The sequence below is a fragment of the Lepisosteus oculatus genome, chromosome 20 (genome assembly GCF_040954835.1).
Source record: "Lepisosteus oculatus isolate fLepOcu1 chromosome 20, fLepOcu1.hap2, whole genome shotgun sequence".
NCBI classification, from domain to species: Eukaryota; Metazoa; Chordata; class Actinopteri; order Semionotiformes; family Lepisosteidae; genus Lepisosteus; species Lepisosteus oculatus.
In genome coordinates, this window is record NC_090715.1 from 11,887,802 (window position 1) to 11,913,434 (window position 25,633).

General features: G+C 39.4%; 2 protein-coding genes across 4 annotated transcripts in view; one reads left to right on the forward strand and one right to left on the reverse strand.

Moving 5' to 3' along the window:
- The window catches only part of smpd3 (sphingomyelin phosphodiesterase 3), a 78,848-nt gene extending 58,570 nt beyond the window's left edge, over positions 1–20,278 (reverse strand). For both annotated transcript variants that reach the window (XM_006641183.3, XM_015368222.2), the window contains exon 1: positions 20,108–20,278. The gene's annotated coding sequence lies outside the window, so the exon portion shown is untranslated. The remainder of the gene's footprint in view (positions 1–20,107) is intronic.
- Positions 20,279–20,621: 343 nt separating this feature from the next.
- Positions 20,622–25,633, forward strand: part of LOC107080011 (uncharacterized) — a 37,859-nt gene continuing 32,847 nt past the window's right edge. For both annotated transcript variants that reach the window (XM_015368224.2, XM_015368226.2), the window contains exons 1-3: positions 20,622–20,677; positions 21,925–22,026; positions 25,188–25,376. In XM_015368224.2, the coding sequence (XP_015223710.2) occupies positions 25,221–25,376 (156 nt within the window). In that variant the 5' untranslated portion in view covers positions 20,622–20,677; positions 21,925–22,026; positions 25,188–25,220. The remainder of the gene's footprint in view (positions 20,678–21,924; positions 22,027–25,187; positions 25,377–25,633) is intronic.

Here is a 25,633-nt window from a genome sequence, read left to right on the forward strand (position 1 = left end):
CAAACCGAAAAGATGAACGTGAAAGCAGAAATAAACCTATATCACGGTATCTGAACTGCGTGCAGAATGTTAGCATGCACAAGTTCACCCTTTGCCAAAGAATACTAGCAAAGCTTGCAGAGGTAAGAAATAGCTACTGTGATTAAGGTATGGTACACAGGACTGTGGTTACAAAAACAGCAGAAATTTCCATGACGCATTGCTTGCAGCAAGCGCACTTACATCCACAAATGTATTTCCTGAAAATATAGCAAAATGTTTCTTTTGGTTAGTTAAAAACTAATTACTAAAATCCATTATAACCAATGAAAATATTAATCAATATTTAGCAGCCTCTATCAAAGAGCTTTCAAGGACAATGTAGTAACAGTTCTTCCTCCCTCTCAGCAGAGCACTTCAAAGCAAGGAGTGGTACCAATGAGCTAGACCTTGTTGACCAAAATTCAAGACAGGCTTGTGGTGTGGTTTTACAGTCACAATATTTGATGCAGATCTGTCCTGAGGCTCTGAAAAACCCCCTACATATTCATTACATTTAATGGAAGGTTCCATGTGATTTGAAAAGGCCAAAGAGAAAATGATAAGATACAGCTAGTTTACATTTCAAAGAAATGGTTTAATCATATACTGTACTGCCATTTGTTTACAGAGTATATAGCTTCAATTAAAGAGATATTGAACTGACTAATCAAAGGCCAATAAGACATGCCCTGCAATCACAGGATGCTTATTTTGCAGACTTTTTATGACTGTAACTGCTGTTTTAATAATAACAACTCAAGAAGGTCCAAAATGCGTTGGAGACACAACTTCTCAAAAGAAAGAATGGTAATAATAATCTGTTCTTTAGTAAACCTTCAAGTCTTTGCATAAAGGAGAATGGACAAAACATAATTTGTTACAATTCACAGTAGCTCTGTGTAGATGTTAGTCACTTCCTGTTACTACACCAACCCACATCTCTCTGGGAGGAACTGAAAAGCAGTACTGCTGACAACCTTACTACCATCTTGAATTAAGCTGCATGTTTCACTTTAAAGTTTTAAAGCGCTATATAGCAAAACAGTTATTGCTTAACTGCTTAAATGTAGTTCAGTAAGGCTGCACTGGGAGAATCAGCATGCTGCAAGCATATCAATGACCTGTGTTACAGATCTGCAGGTTAGAAAATAGGGTTGCTAACTACTCTGCAATGTAAGTGACATTGCACACTTTCCGAAACATGCTGTACTGCGTTAAATCATTATGGGATGTCTTTTATTCCATATTTCAGGAAGTGGAAATGTTCCCTCATATCAGGACATATTAATATCTGAAAAAAGCTGCATATACTGTAGTCCCCCCAAGCTGTTTGTGATAAACTCACAATTGCTGTTATGGTGTTATGCCCCTATTACAACCAATCTAGATTTCCCGAGGACTGACTTCATCAAAGCATGGTTCAAAATCTATAGTTTTGGTTGCAAAACAAATGATATTCCATGTTCTTCAAGCTCTCTAATGCCCAAAGAAATAAAAACGTGTTGTGACAGCAGATATAAAGCAGACTAAAGTGGAAGGAATCAGAAACAAACTTCATTGAAGCTGTAGAGGTGTCTTCAGTGCTGTCCAGCTGCCCAGGGAGGAGGTGGGTGTTAACCAAGTATTTGTGTGACCTTCACGGTTCTGTGTGGGCTCATGCCCTCCACCACTCCACCTGCCCATTTCGTCCCGCAACACCTGGAGTGCCAACCCAGGTCTCCAGTGTAACACAACAGGGAACCAGCCGCATGAGCTAAAGGAGACCTCCCCTAGTCCAGACAGCTGAGGTCCCTGCTACATGCATGGAGGGCGATGACATCACCGTGTCCAAACTAGCTCCGCTAAACCTGCAATATTCTGAATTTGAAATATTTTAACAAGTCCCTGCTCCTAGTGACTATTATACTGTTTACAGAAGAGAATTCACTTTTTCCTCTATAGCAGTAATATTGCATGCTACTGCATACCTCCTTACAATAACAACAAAAATACCTATAATAATATTGAATTATTATTTCAGAATTTAAAATGAGTACATTTTATTCTCACTTAACCTAGTACTTTTCTTAACAACTTCACAAAGGTGAAATTTAAGCACGGTTATTAAAGTACCAGTGAAATTAAAAATAACAACCCTTTGAAACAGTTCTGCCTGTGGATTCTTTCCCAGGCCAGGCTCGCTGTCAGTCCTTAACCACACCTGACCCCAGAAATTGTGTCGAATGTGTTTATTTCAGAGCGGGTGATTCCTGGGCCTTTCCTTCCCACTAGCGAGCTTCCATCGATCACGCCACTGCCCTTGGACGGGCCAGAGTGCCCTGGGCCCTGGGTAATTGAAGTTTTAATTCTATTAAAGGAAATTGATAATGCCATCGCTATTACCGTAAATGCAATCATCTGTGTAATCCAATCTGTCTACCTTCTCCTTTTTGGAGAAACAATCATTTGTCACATTCGCCATGCAGGCCACTCCAATTCAATTTCACACTGCTTCCATGGACACCCATTCGAGGTTGCACTGTGCTGAGAGCACCCAGGAAGAGACAGCCGAGGGAGAGAAGCATTTTTGGTTTTAAAGTTTGTATGGTTGTACTACTATACAGGACTAATTACTGAGAAATATGGCAGGGTATCTACAGTGCATGTGACACCAGATTGCAACTATTCAAGCATTCTGACAGATAGCTGTAAGCAACAGATGCCATTATCACTTACTAGCTAGTGTCAACATTTCAGTCTCCCTACAAAATCGTTCAGCATGCTTAACTCTGACATATACTGGACACAATCACAAGAGTGTAAATAATTAGATTAAATATCAGTTATTTACGTGTATTCATTTTAGAAAGTTTTATAAAGTTTTCCCTTCATACCTGTTATAGCAGACTCAACATTTAAGAAAGCCCAAAGTGGAAAAGCTATGAAGTAGACAACACCTTTTCTGTGACACTGGGTTTTCCTGTCATGAATTCTCTGCCTAAAGGAACACAGTGAACATCAACTGCATCAGTGTCAAAATCATTTTCAGTTTGAGATCAGTACAGTTTTAGTATACTGTACATATAATGCATATGACATAAATTGCATATACTGTATGTATTTGTACACATAATATACTACAAGTATTACATGTATACATCAAGGAAAACGGTGTGGAGATCAAAATCTTTCTTGATACGTTTATTAATGCGGTAGGTCATGAGCAGTGCCAAAAAGCAAAGTTATACTTGACACATCGTTTACTCAATTCAATTCAATTTTATTTTTATATAGTGCCTTTCACAACAAGGTTGCCCCCAAGGCGCTTAGCAATGCAAGTGACCCTACATGTTGTGAATACAGAACAGAAAAGGCCAGAAGACAACTCACTCCACTCAGCCAACGAACCAATCAATCAATCAATTCTTTGTATCTCACACTAGAAAGATATTTCTGGTTATTCAGATACTCTAGCCAGATTCAAGTTAAGTAAAATTCAAATATTTACTATGAAACAGCCACATACTGTAGTGCTAGGGTGGAGAGTGTACAATGCACTCCTGCAGGCGGAACACAGGTACAGTAGCTGGGTGGTGTAAGGGTTCGGTCTCTAGAAAGTCCTGGGCTGCCTGAGAGGGGTATTTCTATTTCAACTGGTTGGTGGGTGCCCTGCTACATAAAAGGGTTTTACTATTGTCATTGCAGATAAATTACAAAAGAGGTTAATGAATTTATATCAACCGATATTGATTTAAATAAGCAAATGACACTTTGAATGTTGCAACGGATAGAAATAACAGCATATGATCTGAGAAAGATATATTAAATGATGAATGGTATAGCTAATAGCTGGCAGTCATTTTCAGGCATTATCTTTTTGTTCTTAAGTGTGTAGACATATCTTTACCCAGCCCTATATAAATGGGAATGACTGATTTTAAGAATTTAGGTCATTATCATTCGAAGAAACCACTCTGGCAGAAAATGAAATTGGATTTGAATCTTCAGTACACTGTTCTGAAAAGACAAATGTACACACCCTGGCTCTATCTCAGCCAGAAGGGCCTGGAAAGACAAATAGACAATAATATTGCAGAAAACAAACAGGAGAATAAGAGTCCAAAAAGTACTATGTATTCACATCACAGAAGAGCAAAATCAACAGTGCGTCTTTAACCATCCATTACTATGGTTTATGAGCAGCCATTGAGTAAAGGTGGGAGAATGATCAATGAGTTTGATACACAGGTACATTCAAAGTTCCAGGGCTGTTAACTGTAAGCTTGTTAGGAATTATGTTTTTTTTGTTCTTGGTGTTCTCGGAGAGGTGTGAAATTCTCTGAATGCCACAGGCCTACAGAAATAGAAACCCTGATTGTCCCGTGCACCCCTGCAGTTAGGACAGCCCCTCTTCCTGTCTACAGAGGCTTTGAAACCTGCAGCACAGATCCCTCCTTCCTGTTGCTCCCGCCTGTTCCCGCTGAAATATTTATTCTGCCCCTGCTTGATGCTGTTAAGGCAGTGTCTCACCTCACCTTGGGCTTCCTAGTGGAAATCTGGGAGTGAGTAAAGTGTTCAAAAGGAAATTTGAACCACGTGGAGTCAGATGAGGATCGGCAGAATCACTGCTCACCATCGCAGCGTCTTCACCCTGTTCTGACTTCAGGCTTGCCTCTGCAGCTCAGGCTCAATGCTGTCTGTTGGACTCCCCTCTTTAATAAGGACCTTTTCTTTTTAAGCTAAAGTAAAGGACAACCCTCAATTTAATAATTCATTACAATATACAGTATGAGTTCAAAGCTGGTAACCAAATGTGAGTGGTTATTTTAAAGACAAAGGTGAAATCTTTCTTGATTTTTTCCTTATCCCTTTCTGAAACCTGCTTGAACCACTGTCCCTCCATTTCAGCCCCTTGTCTTGAAAGAACAAGGTCATACTCTTCTACCTTAATGAGACATTACTAAAAGATTTGACTGTCTCCCGACCTCTTCAGCTTCTGCTACTTAAATGGATCACACGACACATAAACCAAACATTGCCCCAGACTCCAGTCTCTATTGCTTGCTTGCCCACATGGAAAGACATTGGGACATGGTCGATTTAGGTGCATGACTACATAAGGATTTTTTAAATATGATACAGGATCCATACAACAGTTGCCCCCGGGTGTAATCATTTGTTTGTGCAATGAGACAGGCATGGGATTATGATTCAGCGAGAATTAAACAGACTTACCCGACGCAGACCCATAGGAGAATGCATCTCCACTGGGTGTATGAACTAAATATACATTTAAAATCCAGATCAGAGAGGATCAATGGTGATGGAGCTGATATGACGCTATAGTTCTTTCTCCACCTTCCAATTTTCCTTCCTTAGGTCCTCCTGTTTCTTCTGCTCCTGTGTAATTAATTCTAGCGGATTGGCTGCCGACTAGGTTTTCCACTGTGTTGATGTCACTGACCTCCTTTAAGCCAAGAGTACAGAAATTGCTAAGACTAAGAATCACATCCACTGTACTCTTAGGCCAAAGACATTATAAATAACCCCCTCTTTTCATGGTTGTTTCATTTGGTGCTGTGACACAATCGCCAGCATCTAGGCAGCCCAGTGCATTGTGTTTCAGCAGTCCACCTCATCAAATAATGAGTAACTGATTAGTGAAAAAAGGCACCTCAAGACATTTCCACCAGTAGGGGAAATTGCAGCTATTTTCTAAACATCATCAGAAATCTGTCTGTGCACATTTCATGATATAGAGGACTACACAGAGTATATACAGTATACAGTATATATACCATTGTCTTTCTCTTTCTGAACAGGTGCATGAGACAGATGACTGACTGACAGATGAGTGTGCTTATTCACATGGTTCAAAAGGGAAGCAAGGAGTTAGTTTCTTACTAACTTACCAGGCTAATGATATCAGGGCCTGAGGTCACCACAGCATCCAGCAAATCCCAACGTTGCTCTAACACAACAGCCCCATGGCCTAACCCTGTTTAAAACTGGGCCCTTTTTGTTGTCTTCTGCTTTGTGTACTCTGGTAATGTGGTAGATACCTGGTAGATACCAGTAGATACCTGGATGCATCTGTCATTAAATGAGGGGTAACTGAATAATGCCAGCCATCAATGCGTGAGCTTCACACTGGTTTACAACACTACAGCGTGCTTTTGCTCCTCCACAATCACGGGAACCTGGTATAGGTGACGAAAGCACTCCTTAGCATTGCTACATGAAGCTGATTCAGTTTGTGTTTTCGTCTTTCCTTTTCTCGTAGCCTGGTACAGCCCCTGCGTTGCAGGGCTGCGTGCAGGCCTGTCTGGTATTGTAGAGAGTGTTCATCCCTCACACTACTGCCTCCCAGTTCACTTCAGACTGCGGTGCATCTTCTTTTATCCATAGGAATATAAAAGGTTACATGTGAGAGGAGGTCATTTGACCCATCAATTACATCTTGGTAAGTTAGTAGTTTGTTGTCCCAGAATCTCATCCAACTGTTTATTGAAGGAAGCCTTCAATATGCACTGGCTTCAACAACGTCTGGGTACCTTGTCACATACTCCCACAATATCACTCATTGAATGTGCATGGAACCAACGAATGGCAGAATGTTTTGCACATTTTCTAACAATGCAAAATGCGGCATTGTTTCTAATCCTGCCCATAATCCTTCTCAATTGGCATTAGATGTTGAGCAATTGTGGTAATTAGGTTTTGAGTAATAACTTTACAATGACGAAAATCATTTTCAATCCTGCTCATTAGAGCATTCAATTCAGAATCTGTGTTGAGTATGTGCAATCTAATATAGTATAATGAAAACGTTTGTACAGTATGATGTTTAAGTACTGTATGAATGCATCATTTTAGAACATTTAGATTTGCAAAAAGCATAATTAATAAAAAAATTAATCAGGAGAGAAAACAGTAACAATTAAATGAGAAGATTAAGAAATTAATCAATTAGAAAATGAAATGGAAGAAACTGATATTACCTTTTCATTAGCTATAGATATTCATTAGCTATATCTATTTCATATTTTACTAAGGTGCTGTAGTGAAAAGGTAACAATTTAAAAGGCAAATCAACTATCATTGTATTGTTTCTGGATTTGCATAAAAACAGAAAAGGCATGATTATTTATTGATCTGCCATTAAGCAGGAAAGTGGGAAAACGACTGAAAGAAAGCTTAATGGATTTAAATAAACAGATAAATAACCAAGAGCATATGAATTGAATGGGGACCTTTCTAAACACGGAACAGTAAACCCAGAGCAGCACTTTGGCATTCTTCAAAAGCTGTTAGGAGGAAATCTAGTGCAATTATCCCTTTAATTGAACTAACCCGAACCTTGAAGCAGTTAATCAATGAATTACTGTACACTGCCTGAGTTAAGTGGAAGTGCTTATTCCAACAACAGTTAAGGTATCAACCTCAGGATATATAAATGGAACACCACATTTCAATATTACAAAATGTCAGTCATGCTGACAATCCATGGGCAAAGAAACAGGAGAGATGAGATGAAAAGAGGTATTTAGCCCACCTTTCTTATTAAGTTTCTATACAGTAAGTGTCTTCCTTCAACATCTTTGCCAAACCTTCCACTTCTTAGACTCCTTCATATTGTAAAGACGTTTTGACTAGACTTTATTGTACAGTATATTCTGCACATGCACTTCATTTTTGGTTTTGGTCTCTACACTGATATTACAAGGAGAAACCAGCTTTGTCCACGCCTTGCAGGATTTTGAAGCCTTTCATCTAATTTCCACAAAGTCCACTAGACCAGATTACATTTTTTTTTGTTTACATGTTGTACTCATGAAGTTGTAATCATAGTAATAGTCTTTTGCCATTTGTAGTGACCGAACCTGAACCCAGTGCTGCGAGGTAACTGCAGAGTACAATACTGTTTGAAACGTAACTTCCACTTCTGGAGTTTAATCCCTTCTACTGCTCAGACAGTTATTCCAGCCTTCATACACTCAGAACGTGGGGCATGCATTCGATAAATGAACACTGCTACACCTGTCGCAGTTAGTCTGTTTTGGTTCGTTTTTGTGACTTTCGTATTTATCATGAATGTTCGCTTCACCAAAATGAAATAACTTAAGTAAGTCACTGACTTTCAGTCTCATCAGCAGGTATTTCAAATAAGAAGGGCATTCCCCTGACGGAGAGGAAGTCCTCTTATCTGCCATTTTGTTGCAGTAATGGATAACTCATCTGATGTCTTTCACACCCTCCAGTGTCACATGTCACATGACTTCATATGCACATGTAGTTTTTGTCAGGTGTGCTTCTACTTGTATCAGGAGTCTCAAATTTAGGCATGCTTTCCCGATTTGTTTCCGGAAATGGGAAAATATATCATTTTCTGCGTAAGTGCATGTAATAAATAAATATTTAATACAAGTTGTTCTTGCAGAGAAAGCTGTAAATTGCAACTGGTATAATTCAAAGCTGAACCACCAAATGTGTTTGTCTTGTAACAAGTAGCTCATAGCTTCGAAGCCGCATGTCTTTGACTTTAGATTTAAAAAAAAACGCTCATGAGCTATATCTGGTTACCAGTCAGGAATTCGCTTGATGAGGCCAATATCAACCAAGTCTGAATTCCAACCGTTTGCTCGGAAACTGCCAAGTGGACAGGAAGATAACCTACCCCACCCCCCTGAAACAAACTCACATATAGAACCAGGAGTCCAGAACGATTCCCAGCACAGCAGAATTAACCAAAGTTTTTGCTTTAGCAAAGTCTTCTCAGAAGGTCCTCATGAGTAGCTTCTGTGACATGAGGAAAGCATGAGTAATGGGGAGCTACAGTAGGTCTGTTCTCTACCTGTGCAAATAGTGCAAATCCAATTTATTGAGACAAAATATTAGTCTGAAGAGCGCAAACTAAGCAGGATCAGACCAGCCCAAGCAAGAAGAAACACACAAAGAGACAAGCAATAAAGTCCCCACCTACTGCAATGAAACTCCTCTACAATTTAATTTGGTGATTGTGTGTGCAAGGTTCTGTTAATCATGTCAGCTAACTGTACTGCTGCAGTACGCCCGGCATTAATTAATAAAAAACCCAAGCAAATGTTTTTATCTAATTCTGCTGGTGCTTGGCTCTGATCTTAAGCAAAACAAACTAAATTATGAGGTAGTGGAAAAGTGAGGGTGAGAGGAAGTTCAGAATCATTGCATTTTTTCCCCTCGCATACCATGTTGTCACAAGCACAGTCTGGCTTTTTCTTGCTTAGGAAGAGACAGTTTAATAACCTGTCCCCTTCAAAATGTAATTGTGTATTTGTACCTATAGTAGTGTGTATGTTTATAAATTACTCAAACTTTGTAATAAAAAAATATTATGCAAACTGATGCTGCATGAAACAATTCCAAAACTGAAAACAAAATTCAAATTAAAATCAAAACATTTTTTCTTACACTTTTAAAGCATCTGTGTTGTGTATTAATTGATCTTTCTTTACAGTTTTCCAGGATTTTTAGTTAAGTGGTTTAATTTTGCCTGCACAACAAATCTAGAGCACAGAAGCAGAGGCTGGCTTATGATTAATTTGAATCTGCTTGAATGAACATATTACTTTAATCATTTTGTTTTCAAAATACTGTACCTGGGCTATCATCATATCCCTGAAACTGAGGTCATCAATACAACAACTTCAGAACATATTCTTTCAAATAATGCAGTGGTGCAACCTTTTCTCTTTCCAGCTCTTCCTCTTTCTACTTCCATCCTAAAGAAACTCAACACGCAGTCAAGCCAAAACCAAGAGCAGATTTCATAAATCAGTATCTATACAAATTCCAAACAAGACTCTTGTTTGACGTTCAAAGGGCAGGGTAAAGAATGACCAATGTGCTCGGTTGGGATCATGCTGGGATGATAGGTAATACCTCAATCATTGGGACCATTGAATGATCACATCTGGCTGACCTGATCTACTGTAGCAAAGAGACAGGAACAGTTTCTTTACACATCACAACACTCCCAAGAGCAGCTTCTGCCTGTCTGCCAGTCGGCCCACCTGCCTCAGGAGGACAGGGGTTTTCACTGAGGAGGATGCCACTGCATTTACTGAGTAGCAAAGACAGAAAGAGGGGTAGAGTCACAACCATGGCCCAGAAGACCCTCACGAATCCAATATTACCAAGAACCTTGCATACAGAGTCTATGTCAGGAATGGGCAGAGATCTATCAAAGCAGAATGGATAATCTTGTCCACCCATCCCAATTCACATTCTGCAGTATGATAAATAGAACTGGAACAAATAAGTGTATTTTCCAAACCTGCATCCCTATTAATACATACCCTCTGTATGTACCTGTATCACTAGTTAAAGTTAATATATACTCTGGGGCCTAAATTAACTTTAACCAGTTAAAAAGTAAAGGACATAAGACATCATATAAACATGTTATAATAAAAAACATACAGTATTATAGATGGATATGTTTCTAATAGAAATCTGATTTTAAGTGATCCTACAGCAAGGATCAAGTGAACAAAAACTCACTGTGACATGTATCGATTTGTGTCAGATCTTTCAAACACAGGAAAGTGTTGAGACAAAAGAGATCTAGATTAAATCTAGAGCTCCTAATGGATTAGACCCTGGATTATTAGAATTTGCTTGTGCTGTAGTTCTATGTTATTAAGCATTTATCTTATCTTTGTTAAAGAAAACATGTTGCAGGGTCTCAGAAGGCCGCTGACCTGTTACGGGCACAGCCGGACCTTGTTAATCACCAATCTACATTCCGCACACGCCTCTCTATTTAAACCCTCTTCAACCCGCACTTCACGGCCCGGTATTGAACAGCCCGCTGTTTCCCTGAGCTCTACTTCCTCCTGAGACCGTCTCCTACTCTTGCCTCACCGACCGTCTCCTACGCTTGCCTCACCGACTTCGACTTCCTCTGGCCCCTTCGGATTTGTTCGCTCTCGTCTACGGAACCCACCTCTACAGGGTTCTTCCTGACGCTCCGTAACATGACCCGAATGTATCCTGCAACTCCGCTGCACCAACATCTGAATTTAGGCCTATGCCGAGCACAGCTATGACTGCTTTAAAGGTTTTGTGTAGTATTTTAGCCTTATGGAAGAGGACGGGTGTCTAGGCTCTAGAGATTTGAGTGACATATTGGTCACAAATGATGCTGGATGATACAGCTCCCTCTTAAACAACACGTGGTTTTCAAACAAAGTAGAGTTGAGCATAGAAAAAACATCTTATGAATAAATTATAACAATATATTAACTGTAATATACAGTACCTTATATTTGATACCCAGATCATTCCAGTGTGAATCATTCCAGACCATCAAAAAGTAGTGGTTCAGTTTATAACATCACCAGAATGTGTAGGTGGCTGGGAAGGAGTTGCCATGGTTACTGGCCAAAGTTCAGGCATGGCAAACACCGTGCAAGAGAGGGGCAGTCGGTCACTGATCATTGTGTGAGTGCCAGACAGACGGGGATTTCATCTGCAACCAGGAGGACTGTTTAACATTCCAAGAAATCCTGGTTTGCGTACAGGGTGTTTTTATAAAACCCTGCAGTCTAATCAGGAGAATTTCACTTTTCAGAACATCAGACAGTTCGCCAGGTTCACAGTTAGAATCGCAGTTATCCTCACATACACCATGGGGTTGGTCCAGGGCATTCTTATTGTACGGGACTGGAAGACTTCATAACCTAGTATAACCTTTCATGCAATCGTGGTCAATAAACGTTCATTATTGTATATTCATATAAGTATATTGTTTGCAGATATCTAGATGTAAAAATATTTGTACTTACAGCAATGAAAAGAAAGCAAGACAGCTTTCATGTGACTATTACAGTCTGAAAGAAGAAAATATTTTGTCCTCTTTTGGAAAATATCTACGGTACCTTCCAAACCTTTTCCAGTTTTGAGAATTAAAAAGCAGACTCTGTGTTTGTGAGTTTACTATTTCATATAAACTATTTCATACAAAGGGGATCGACTTTCTTTGATTTCAGTGGCTCTTTTTTTTTAAGGGCTTCAAAACGTAAAAGCAAATTTCAGATGAATCTAGTAGAAACAAGAAGCTCTGGGAGAAATCTGTTTCATGCAGGAGGCCACAGCGTCTTTTTGAAATAGCATTCATTTAGCTCCTCTAAATTGCTTGCAGATGCTGTTGAGATTGACAGTGCGGTTCTGGGCCCACAATCCCACCCGTGCTTCCCTGTTCTCTGTTATTACTGGCACCCGGAGCCCTGCCCTTGCCCTCAAGCCACGTGGGAGCCTCTTTCTATCCCAACCCAGCGATTAGCGCTGGGTTGAGCCTCCCTGTCGCAGTGAGGCTGGCAGCGCCGCAGAGCTCGGCCCAGCCGGGAAAACCTCATCCCATGTAATTACACTTCTTACACTCAGCAATTTCGCTGCTCTGAACTAAAAATATCAAACGGTAGATTTTATTTTATGCCTTAATTGCTCACCTCCGGCTCGCATGAAATATGACTGACATCCATGGTCGCTTCGGTAAACTTTTTTGCTCTGGTTACACGATAAAAGCCAATAAAGATTAGCATCTCGTAACAAGAAGAAAGTAGTTTTACTTTGCACTCAGATATGATCACAGTTATTTCTGTGCAGTAATCAACCTGGTTTAAATCATGTCGGTCTTGTGCTTTGCCCACTTCAGCATCAGGAGATCCTCACACACACTTCATTTTATCGCTCCAAACCCGAGCACTATTGGTTGCCCAGGAGAGGAGTAAATTATATTTTTGGTGGAACAAAATCCAATAAGAAAGAAGGGTTTTTCTCCTTGTGGACAGTGTGTTTAATTTGCATGTTTATATACTGTACATATAGGCACAAAGCCATACCAGGCCTGTGCCTTTCATTCTGTGGAAACCATTCTTTCTTTACATTGCTGGAAAGCGTGAAGCTCTATTTTCTATTCTCAAATTCACATAAGTCATTAAATAGGGCAATCGTTTGCTTGATGAAGAAAAGGACACGATTTTGTGTGCCTGTATTCCCCTAACTGGTTTCCATCAACTCACTCCTCATTTTAAAGAAAAGCAACCCTGCAAGATGTCAATTTTTAAACATGTTTGTCTGCCCTTTTCCTCTAACCTCTAGCCCCCTATTCAGCCTGGGGCACACATGAGCAGCTCAGCACCTTTTAAAGTCTCCTTAATTGGACCAATATAATACTTTCTGTCCAGTCCCAATTTGTTTGGGAATAGACAAGACCTAGAAAATGTACAGGATTCTGGCCATTAAGGACCAGAGATATGAGGCCCTTCTGTAGCTGATTGGCAGGACTATAGGTCCTGCCATAAGAATATTTCCATCAGCAAATGTCAGTCAAGATCTTTCAGTTCTTGTTACTGCAACTTTCTTCGTGAGATATTTTGAGTGTAGTTCACCACACTGCTACAGCTGGCTTGTTTAGGTTGTGTGTGCACCCCATTGTATGAAGGTGGTCGGAATTCAGATGGTAATTTTTGAAAATGAAATGACCACTGTAGATTTTTGTGTGCATTATGTTATAATGTTACAATATCTTCTGCCAAGGATCTCCTTTCTGTTCCCACAGAGATCTACACAACAATCCTCATTTCTCAGACAGTCCTCCCAGCAGGTTGCCCCCTGGGACACTTGTACAGTATTTCTGTATTTTTTAGCATCATTACATACAGTCCAAAACATGCTAGATGAGTCAAGAGCTTACTCAACATGCATAAACCATCACTGCTGTCAAATTAGTTTATCAAACATATTAAACAAAAACATCTGCAAATGGCAGTGGTCTTGTTGAGTCCCAGGATTGCTGCCAGTTTCTGTAATCAATTATTTTGTTTTACTGTCACATGGCGAACACCTCTTTGCTTTTTTATGGACCTAGCAAAACTGGGGAGTAAATCACAAACTCTTTCAACCTGATGATAAACACACCCGGTACAGATTACACTGAGTGACAAGCTAAATGTACAGTAGGAGTGGTGTCCATGTTACTGAAGAAGGAGAGAAGAGGGGGTGTCTGTCATTGGATCTGGGATACCTGTTGCTGCAATGGTCATGAAAATGCTCCCAGGGGTGTAAGAGGAGACTGGGCATGCTTGTCTTTCTACCATGCTAGTCAAACACTCTCCAAGGGAGAGCACTGCAGATCAATATGAAATAGGAGCAGTCTGGTAAGAGATGTGGGCAAACATCCACCCTCTCTGTAGGTCAGCTGTGTAAAAAAAATGAATTTCAGAATATGCAGAACCTTCATGTCAGTATATTCTCCGTAAATATAGTTTTTTTTACAATTGCAATTGTTATTCCGCTTATGAAGGGCCTGGAGTGATCTTTGATCCTGTCTGCTCTGATGTACTGTATTCCCCCAGCTGATCACTCTATTGCTTTCTCCAAGACAACACTCCTCATTTTACCTCCCATGGCCATCTGTGCTATATGTAAGAATACATTTGTACTGTATTGTGTTGTGCTGTGCTTTTAGAATTGTATCTATTGAATACATTTTTCCATCTGCGTTCTTTCACAGGGGTACCAGGACATTTATTCCAAAAATACATCAGACAAAGTATGCAATCTCTCAAAAATATCTAAACACGAATTGCTAAAATCTGGTTTATTATAATCTTTACTGTATATTCATGAGGCTCCACTTAACTCCAGCTGCTCCAGGGACACTGTACAATGGCTGACCCTGCACTCTGACCCCACGTTTCTCTCTGCCTGTGTGTCTGTGTGTCTCATAGAGAGCAAGCTGGGATATGTGGAAAAGACAAATTCCTAATGCAAGAAATTGTATATGGCTAATAAAGTGATCTTATCTTAACCAGTTCTAATCACGTTCCAAAAATAATGCTCCAAACCTGATTCAATGAAAATGTATCAGATAAACAAATTAACAATTCAGATCATGCTGATGAAGCAGTATACACTGTTGCCTGTGTGATCCCTACAGTATATGTGCAACCTACCTACATACAACAGAGTTTAAGATGTCATACACCAACCATCAGGGAAAGGGGAACCTAGAACAGAGCCAACTCACACAAGCAAAATGTTCACGTGAAAAGGCAGGTAAAGGATCCCTGACACATTAAAACATCAGCTGCTCTTTGAGAAGCAACAAACAAATAATAATCATAATAAACTTGATTTTATTTAGCATATTTAAACGTGGCTTCTCAAAGCGTTTTACAGAACACTTTACAAACAATAGCTTTAAAAATCAAGAAACAAAGTCAAGAAGGACCCAGACACACCTCATGCAGTAGGCTTACGGATACGGAACTGGTGTCAGTCCTGAAAACAGAGGAGCTTGCAGAGGTTTCCTGACACACACAATGCAAAACCACAGTACAACACAATACAATTAATTCTAACATAGGACCCAGCATTCAAAAGATAACCAGCATGCTATGGTATATAAACTAGGATTGGGAAGAAGTTCCATAAATGAAAGTGTAACAGCTGAAAGGTACAGAACAGCTCCTTTAAGATGGTGTCTGCGTACCACCATTAAATTAAATTCCTACATCACAGTACGTGATTAGGTACTGTTAGAGGGGAGTGTACAGTATCTTCGGCTAAGTAGAGATACTCCATCCTGAAGGGGCAGTGCGGTGGCACTGTGGCTAAGGATTTGTGCCTGTGGCTGTGCCACTCTGTAACCCGCAGCCAGCAGAGGAATCCTACTCCGTTGGGCCCCTGAGCAAGGCCCTTAAACCCAGCTGCTCCAGGGGCGCCGTATAAATGGCTGACCCTGTGCTCTGACCCCAAGCTTCTCTCCCTGTCTGTGTTAAAGGAGCAATCGGAGCTCTTAGTCTTTTGTTGACATGTGCTTTTATTTGCAATGGAATATATTGATGGAGAAAAGGACAGGAGAATCTTTAAGTAATTGTCAGAAAGGTAAATCCTGTTGGTTGCAAGGGTCTACGTCATGCTGGCATGCAGTTGTTAAATGCACCCAGTCTTTCAGACATGCCTAAGAAAAAGGGGAAAGTGTAAAAACAGATAAGGTCATGAGATCTGCTTTATTTTTTACCGTAATCAGGGAAAATCTCATTTCAGGAAAGCAACAGACTTGAATTCATGCTCACTGGGGGTAAAGTTAAAAGAAGAAACTCTCCCTCTGGACTACAAAAATATTTATACCAGAGAGTATTTTTTTTTATTTTTTAGGCCAACTGCTGTGAGTTGCCCTATAAACTACTGGATAAGCAAAAAAACAGACTAGAAAAAAATCTTGTCCTGTTTATTATCATGGATAAAACCATTTCCTAGTAATGGTTTAGATTAAGGATGCCATCTTTGCTAATCAATGAGCATTCTGTGTGTCATTATTTTGCCATTAACAATGCATTAGGGAAGTACTGCATTAGTCAAAGAGAAATAAGCATTGCTTGTCAGCAATATACAGCTTTCTTTTACAAAACAAATCCAATCCCACATCAGATTTCTTGACTTAAAATAACTACTTTGGTTGTGGTTCACCACAATGAATTTACTCTCCCTGTAGATTTACTATGTTTTCAATCTTTGTCTGAGAGTCAGTTCCTTCGACAGAAACTTTTGTTCCAATAAGTATAAATTTGGCATGATGACAAAGTGTGCATTCATGTGGAAAGAGATCACTCTAGCTTATAATAGAGGAAAGTACTTATCAGCTTTTATACTTAGCCAGAGGACAACTGCTTCATTGGTAGAAGTTTTATTTAACTTCTGCATGAATTGACAGCAGGACAAACAACTTATTTTCCCATGCACAATAAAATTCAATAAATCATAAGAACTGGTACTTGCCTTCAAGATTCAACCGAAGGACCCCCACAATATAGTCTTTGACTGCATCAGCACTCCAAACCTCTACTATCCACCCACTGGCACCATGATTCCAAGCAAGCCAAAGCCCCCTTATAAATGATCTCCACACAGGCCAGGATCTGGTGACACCAGGCAAGGGAATGCAGCAGTGCCAGAACATTTTAAATGTAGCCAGACCAACCAGTCAGATACATCTCTTCTGCTGTGAAAGGACCTAACCTGTGAAGACTCCCACAATGTTACCAGATCTGTCCACAGCAAGCCCTAGACAGGGATCTTCTATTGTAGTTCTCTACCTCCATAAGATGTGGTGTAGCAGGACTAAAATACACTTTGTTGAAGAAAATTTAGGTGGGTCATTCAAAGGTTAGGATTTCTCTATGCAAATTTTGTATTACCTCAAATATTGTCCCAAGAAATGGCCTGCAATATTCTGAAACCGCAACATTCAAGTCACTATTCCATATATTGTACTAGGCACTGTTACACCATCAGTAGCTTTTGTAAATCTCACAAATTGGCCTTTGTGTATCCTGCCATTAGCAGAGGGTGGGTTTTGTAGATTTTAAGCCTACTTTATATATCACATGTGGTTAAACGCATGAAGAATTCTGAATGTGCTCATTGGGAGGTATTGGGAATATGAGACGGCAGAGCATCAGTTCTAATATTGGACGAACAGTGGAATAGGGGCTGTCTCAGGAGCAGTCATAATTGTTTTAACACTGTGCATATTGATAAAAAGCTTTAAAGAATGTTTGTAGATTTTACATTCTGCGGCATTTACAATAAACGTCTAAAATCTAAGCAATTCTCAGAAAGGCTTACAAGCTGAGAAACCAGGAAGGTACTGTAGCTATGAGAATTGTCAATGGCTGCAAGAAAGGTAGAGGATTAAGGGAGATCCACAGGGAACAGATGTGATAGAAGACTGTAAAGCTGGCTAAAGCTGGAATGACGTCTGTGGCCTCGTATGGCAATTAAGAAGTGCTAAACCATTAGCAGTGCATTACTACAGCAGATAATATAATAAAAAGAAGAAATAGGCATGATCGCAATCATAATTTGCTACATTTTTGACAATAAACACAACAACAGAAATCAGTCCTGAGATTTATGGACCCTAAGAGCCTATTTTAAAATTAAGCCATAGCAGACGGCGCCCTAACCAGAAGAATCTAAGTGTTTACGTCTCTGTTGATTCTGGTTTGTTCTTTAATTACAATCCTGAAAATATAACGGCATTTTATAAAATGTATAATTTATTCATATTCACATTTACAGTAACAATTCGATCCTCTCCAGGGTACACTGAAAACTATGGGACTATTGGCAAGACCGTAAAAGCAGAAATCGCCCTTAATTAAAAAAAAAACTCACTAATGGATATCGTCAAAAGGATGAGTCAGAAGAGGGTATAGAGCGGGGTTTTATTTACGGTGTAACTTGTCTTTGAATGAGACAACTGATCGTGAGACAAGGAATCGTGACCATTCTTAAATAGTACACGTTTTCTGAATGACAAAGGCAACAACAGTAAAACGTGAGTCTTATCAAAATGCGTAGTGTAATATTTGACTTTATTATTATTATTATTATTATTATTATTATTATTATTATTATTATTATTAATTTTACTTCTTTTCCCAAACCATAACTTTGTCAGGCCCTCTAAGTTCAACTTTAAGTGGGCCTCGGTTTCGTTGTAAGCCATTTGCTTACTCCTTATTCGATATTGTCTCTTCGATATTGTCTGTAGTTTCCTCTGTGTATTCGGCATTGTAAACTTGATACAAGCTTTTTTCACCCTTTGACAGGAGATTCTCTCGTGCAGTATTCAGAAATTCCACCTTTAAATCCAAACCCGAGAATGTACAGATTGACGTACAGTATCCCCGTCCATGCCAACATGCAGTCATTGGTGTAAATCTCTGTAGGCCGTACTTCCAGACTCACTAACTTACTTCCACTCTCACACACCAGTATACTCACGTACTGTATTTTGTCGTATTAATGTATAGTAGCTGGCCAGTAACAAGAATGACTTCGGTTCGTCTAACCTGTTTGATACTACTCTATGTAAAACCATAAAAGGCGACCCCTTCACCCAGTAACTCACTGACATTTCTGTGATATGAATATAATACTATTTCATATAATATAATCTATTTCATTATTGAACCGTGTATTGCGTTTATCACAGTGCTGATAAACGCGTTTAAAATGATCCAACTCTATCGTCTGATTGATCGCAGCGCAATTATTTCAAGTGATGTACAGCAGCCTTAAATGCTGACTCGGATTTTAAAAAAGCACAATTAGCAACCTTACAGGCAACAGGCAATCTATTAATTAACAGAGCGCATTAATGTAATTTACTTAGTATCTTTGCTGAACGTCCTGCCAGACACAGGGTATTCGCTCGTCATTCGTTTTTACATTTAAAGCTACAAAAGCAGACACTGCATGTAAGGAAACGTGTAGTTAAAGTGACGAAGAACCACGCCTTGCCGAATCGATGGTTTCTAAATGCGAGGGGCTCTGATCATGCAGAATCTGCGAAGCACGACCTTACACATTTCCTAAACCAGCTTGGTTTTAATCGGCAGACGTCTGAGGAAAAATGTTCCCGGTAACTTAATTGCAAAGTAGAAATAAGAGGCAAATATAGCGTCACGTGCCTTAAGCTGTATTTCACTGTTTCATTGTTACAGCTTTAAGGCTGTAAAATACTTCCTGCAATTTCAAAGGAAATTAAAAAAATGCAGATCGCGACAACAGCCTGACAACCAGTGCAGAGCAGGAGTCCCTGTCTAAATGACAGCGATGAACGCGGCAGCACGGCCTCGTGTACAGCTGGTGTACTCGTTTGTACCCCTGGGGGAAGGGAGGTGAGACGGACCGTATCTACCTCATATCTACATTCACTCACACTCGTGCAGCGACTCAGATACAGCCTAGGACAAGAAGCGCCCGCCCTACCTATTGACACAACAAGTCCTTCCCTGCAGTCCCAACACATGCAAATACAGAGCAGACAGTATTCAAATAGCAGCGGCACGCGTTGAGCCTGTTGGCACAAAGATTACCCAGACTGGCTCACACACCGCGGGAAGACGAGAGTAGTCAATGTAAAGGAGCCCGTAAAATGCCTTTTGGGATTAGTGATGGCCAGCTCAACGTGGTCGTGCCTCACTGCAATTCCCCCCTTCATCCTTCCAACTCGTGGCATGAACAAGAGGCGACTGAGCGAAATTACCGTTTCTGGTGAAGACCAGCCTGGAGCGTGTGGAGCTCTGCGTTGGCTTCAGTCACTTTCGCGAGCCCAGACAGGATCCTTTCGATATGTTCCCATTCTAATGCAGAGAAGGGAAAAGGTCCATATACTGCCCCGAGTTCCGCTCACTGAATTGTGCTCTTCCAGCACCACCAGTCTTGAACAGCTCCTTTGACGTCATACTGGCACGGAAGCCACGCCCCCAATGAGGTCTCGGCCAATCAGTCCAACTTTCTCTGTCACCCAGCTCTCTCCCACCTGATTGGGTGAAACCCGATATCACAGACCGAGATCTATAGTTAGGACCAACTTCACAGGGAGTTTGATATTTCTGGTTTTATAACTAAAATTAATGTTTTCATTTCAAGGCGCCTCTCCTATAAATACAAATGACACAAATAAAGCACTGGTTTACAGGCTACCTTTCCCAAAGACCTGGAAACTCAACGGCTTAGACAGGGGACTACATTTCCCAGAAAGCAAAGGGAAGCTTGGTACACGGTATCCATAGCTACCGTCAACAGTGTTTGCCTTAAAGCGGAAGAGAAAAAGGTAAGGGTACTGTATATGGAAATTTCAATGGTGATATGAATAAAAAACTACATCACCTGCTGTGCTCTTAACTTTGTCCTTTACTATATACAGTAGGTAGTATTTTAGTTTTATGATGTATCAAAAAAGTGGAGTTAAACTGTTATGTTGTTATTGTTGTCGTTGTTATTGCAGTTTTTCTTACTCGCCTGGTTCTTTCAACTTGTAGAACCGTCTTTGTCCGTAATATTTATTGCATTCAACAAATGCAGTTCTACTCGTTACGGAATATTATGTTTATAAAGTTGAACTGCTTGGACGGTAGTACAATCACTGAACTAATTGTGTACCGCACGATACACTCAGTTTTTTAAATGTATATACGACAATAATATAGCATATTTTAGATCTATATTAATACCAGTATATTAATAAAAAGTAAAGGACTCCAGACCAGCTTTGAGAACGTCCGTTAAAACTTTCTCGACACCTAATATTGTTTTGAAACGTGTTTTTTTATCAATGTTGTTTTTTCTCTGAAGACATGAAAGTTAACACTCTCTTACTCGTGGAGCACAAGTGTAAAATTCTCTCTAATGCATCAGCAACATGTAAATTGCATGGAAATATAAGGATCTTTGGTAAAACGAGTTTTAAGTAAATTGTACGATCTCAGTAAATTGTACTCAGACACTCAAAGTCCAGATATACATGTTGAAAACATCTGAATGTTCTATCCTTATGCAAATAACCAATGGGTATTTTTTTTACAAATTCAGCATAAGCATGTATTAGTCAAAAAGTGCATTAAGCATTACCCTGTCTTATTTAGTCTGCTTTGGTGTCTCAATTAAATCAAGCTTACTGTTAGTAAATAAACTGTGATATCAAAGCCTTATTAAGTGGGAAGGCTCATGAGTCAAGATTTAGTTACGCAGAGCCTGCACTTCGATATGATTCAAGTGTCACATTTTGATATTCCAAAACATCAAAGGGATAGTAACAGTAGTTGGTCTGACAGTTGTACCACATTTTGCACAATATGTCAATTAGACACTAGAAGAGCAATTTGACTAAATAATCTGTTCAAAATAATTGATTATTGTAAGACTAAATGTCAGTTTTTGTAAAATGTTTAATGCATCACAATACAACAAAGTTTCTACAAAAAGAATTTGAACAATGAACTTGGATTAGAAGAGCATAATATGTTAGAAAGTAGATGAGGCATTCTGATTGATTTTGCTCTCCTGCTCTTTTCATTGCAGATAGGTTATGATTTAATCCTGTCAAATCTTGAAGGATCCAGGAAATCACCCTCAGGATCTGTGTTGACGTTGGCATATACAGTACAAACCCAGCTTAGCTAGGTAGGTTTTAGTGTAAAACCACACACTTCTGCTTTTTTACAAAAATGATTTTCTGATGTACTTTATTTGCAAGAACAATTTGGTGCGGCCAGGTTTTGCCATTTTGCCTGGGATTAAAAAAAGGCTTTTAGGGAATTACTTGGTCATTAGCAGCTCAATCGATCACGATATCATTGCATCACTGCTCTCATCTCAGTTGTTTTCCCTGACAGTGCCTCTTTGGCCACTCAGCTGATTTTATGTCTGCTGGACAGCTTTCCATCTCTCGCACATTTCTTTTCAAGTCCAAGTATCTGCTGTGTTTTAAATCAACACTGGACAATGATTTGTCCAGGGGACAGCAGGGAGTCATTCAGGGTGTGCAGGGAAACAAGGGGATACTTTTCACTACAAGTTTGTGTAAAACATCTTAAGCAGCTAGTGATTTTGATTCACTGCTGAATTTTGGCTGACTAAGATCATAGTGAATCTATTCAATTTATATAATTATTTATAGTGTTTTATAGTGTTAACAGTTTGATTTTTAACTGAAGGTGTTTATAAGGAGAGATTGCTTCAGGTAGAAAACAGACCCTGCTTTTGTCTTTGCTTTACCTCCAGACCTACAGTATAATGTCCACTGCCAGTGGTACTGTGCTGCATGTGCGGTCTGTACTTCTTGGAAGTTCCACTTCCTGGATTGTGGCATTTCTCTTTAGGTGTCATCCTCTGACTGACTCCTTTGCTTTTCACTCCTGACAAACGGGGGATTGGAGCGCAAGCATTCTGGAAGTATGGCACATTGTTCCGTGCTCAAATCATCTGCGATGCCTTAGTAGAAAATGCTCAGTGCTTAATTTTAATTTTATTTGTGTGTGCGCAACAATATATTTCACTCTTCGCAGCACAAAATGTAATTTGGTGTCTTGCCTAGAATCTTTGATTTGTGCTTGGCCGTGTGTAAGTTACTAATACTGCTGGTGAAGTAACTGTATATCATAGCTGAAAACGAAAACACTGGGCCAGCTCGGACTCTGCAGTACTGCAAAGTAAAGATTAAAAAAGTGCTGTACTGTCACTTCTGATTTATGCCAGAATGATTAGTATTTCCTTAACATTTTTATAAAATATGAATGTTACTTGATTACCATTAATGCACTGTCTTACTTGCTTTGGGGTAACTGTCAGATTCACAGTATTTCATCTGACAAAAGATGTGCATTGGGGTATTTAACTGGCAAACTAATTCAATCTATTTTACAATTAACAGATGCAGTTGTCAACTCTTCTCACATTTAATAGGTTCTATCTTAGTGAGGCTCAAAGCCAGTGATTCCCTTTGCTGCTTGTCAGCTTTGTAAGAATCTGACATCTTAATAATGTGTTAAAGCATTCCCCAGTAACATAACCTAACAAATATACACAACATGAGTCTTAAGTGTTTGGAACATAGTTACAGTACAACATTTAATCTGAATGTCTAATAAAAGCTACAAATTTCCAGCTACATTTAGAAATGTTACAGTATGTTATGTGCTGGGGTATCCCTCTCTTTGATGTATACTACCCATAGAAGTAAACCTCAGTGGACTGACAATTAGCTCGATCAACATCCAAACTATTTCTCTAAACAAGTGTAGTAATGAGCTTCTTTGGAAAACTAGCAAAAAGTTGCTGGGGTGAAGTGCATGGGGTCAGTGATTCTCAACCCTTGCCTTGAGAGGCCGCTTGGTTTTCAATCTTTAATTCTTGATCGCATTTTCTAATTACCCTCTGCACATTCAAAAAATGTTTAAAACACTTAAATACAGTAGATAAACATGACATGGGAAAATGGGAGCTTACATGAAAACAGGATAATTATGGTTTGGTTATATTTAGTTTTTTATGGGTCATCTTGCCCTTGATTTTTGGGATGGGGGGCCAGAATGATAAGCTGAAAAGCAGTGATGGGCATGGACACAGTGGAGCGATGCTGCCTAGGACTCGTTAGAACTTTGAACCGTGGCTCAAAATGTGGGACATCGCCAGTGAGCCACGCCAATGGAGAGACTGTGATGGTATAATCTGAAACAATGGTTACAATTTGTCTAAGTGATTATTGCAGAACCGCTAAATTGGTATACAGTACCAAAATCCATAAATGTAACTATCCACTACAGTACATCATCAAATCATTTAAGACAGGTATTGGATTCTGTTAGCCTAGGTTTTGTTGAATTGGATTTAGCAGTTATCTGGAAGTGGTTTGTGAAACCATCTCTGTTTTTCAGAGATTTGCTGTTTGAAAGCTTGTTGCTGGAGCTACTATCCAGTTGCCATAGGAGAATGGTTTCGATTCATATTAAAAACTCCAGCACAATTGTCACTTTTTTTAGAAACATGTTTGAGTCTGCTTTTCAAAACTGTTCCATTATTCCTTTGCACCCTGGGAGTTACTGTACGTATGAAGAGTGCTAAACTGACTAAACTACTTTATTTAATTGTAACTGAAGAATAATTATCATCCCACCAGAATTTAAATCACAAAACATGGAGTAGAAGTATTTAACAGATCCTTTGGGATTATTTGATTATACAATTGCATAAGAAGAATGCATAATCTTGATCTCAGTGCATAATAATGTTACCAAATGAATAATTTTGCATTTTCATCACTCTATCATGTCTTCAGTATTTGCTCTTGATATTTCGCTCAATTTACACTTCCCCTTAGGACCAATGCACTTAACATTCAAAGAGAGTGAACAAACATTCAATAAAGAAAGTCGTTTAAACACACCAATGTTCACTGCAGGTGAAGGGTACAGTACATACATTTCTAATTCTGTGTAGTGTTCTGGTCTTCACTCCATTTACATACATGTACAGTACACCACAAACCCAAGTCACAGGCAATAAATGTATCATGTTCCTCAGTGTTTTCGAAAAAGGAACAAGTGCTGTTATAAGAGGAGCACCAAACTGTATTTTACAGAGACCTTCCTCAGGGCTTGAGATGACACAGGAGGCATGTCTTTCCAAATATCCCCCCCCCAGTTATGATGTACATGTGTAGTTTTGATATTAAATATCGCATCTTATCAGATAATTTGTTTAGAACTGTCGTAACGAAGATGGTCTATTGTCTTGGGTTGACAGCTTTTTCATGCTGCAAAATGTTAATCTTTGTTGTCCTGCAGGCTTCTTTGGTACGGTGACAATCAGCACCTCGAATGGCAGAAGGCAATGTTGTCTGTTTTCCTGCTGTGGTCTTCAAACAACAGCAACAAGACAGTGAGGGTAATCAGAAGACATTTACTGTACTGCCCATTAGAGTGAACTTCCATCAGTTACTCCGGATGTCTTCTGCACCATCTGTCGTTCCACAGGTAATATCCAGATTACATCTGTTCCAAGAAAGCCACTTTTGAAGCTATTATGTTATATAGAAGAGTTATTATTTTATAGAGAAGAGTCTATTAGTGGTTACTTGTATTAAGCCAACGGCCATTAAGAACCCCCCAAAAAGCAACAATATAATTTAAAATTGTCCAACATTTCCTTGGTCTCTATCTGCTGTGGAGGTGAATGTCTTAACAAATTGCTGCATGTCAGTGTATGATCCATGTGTGATTTAAAAAAAAAT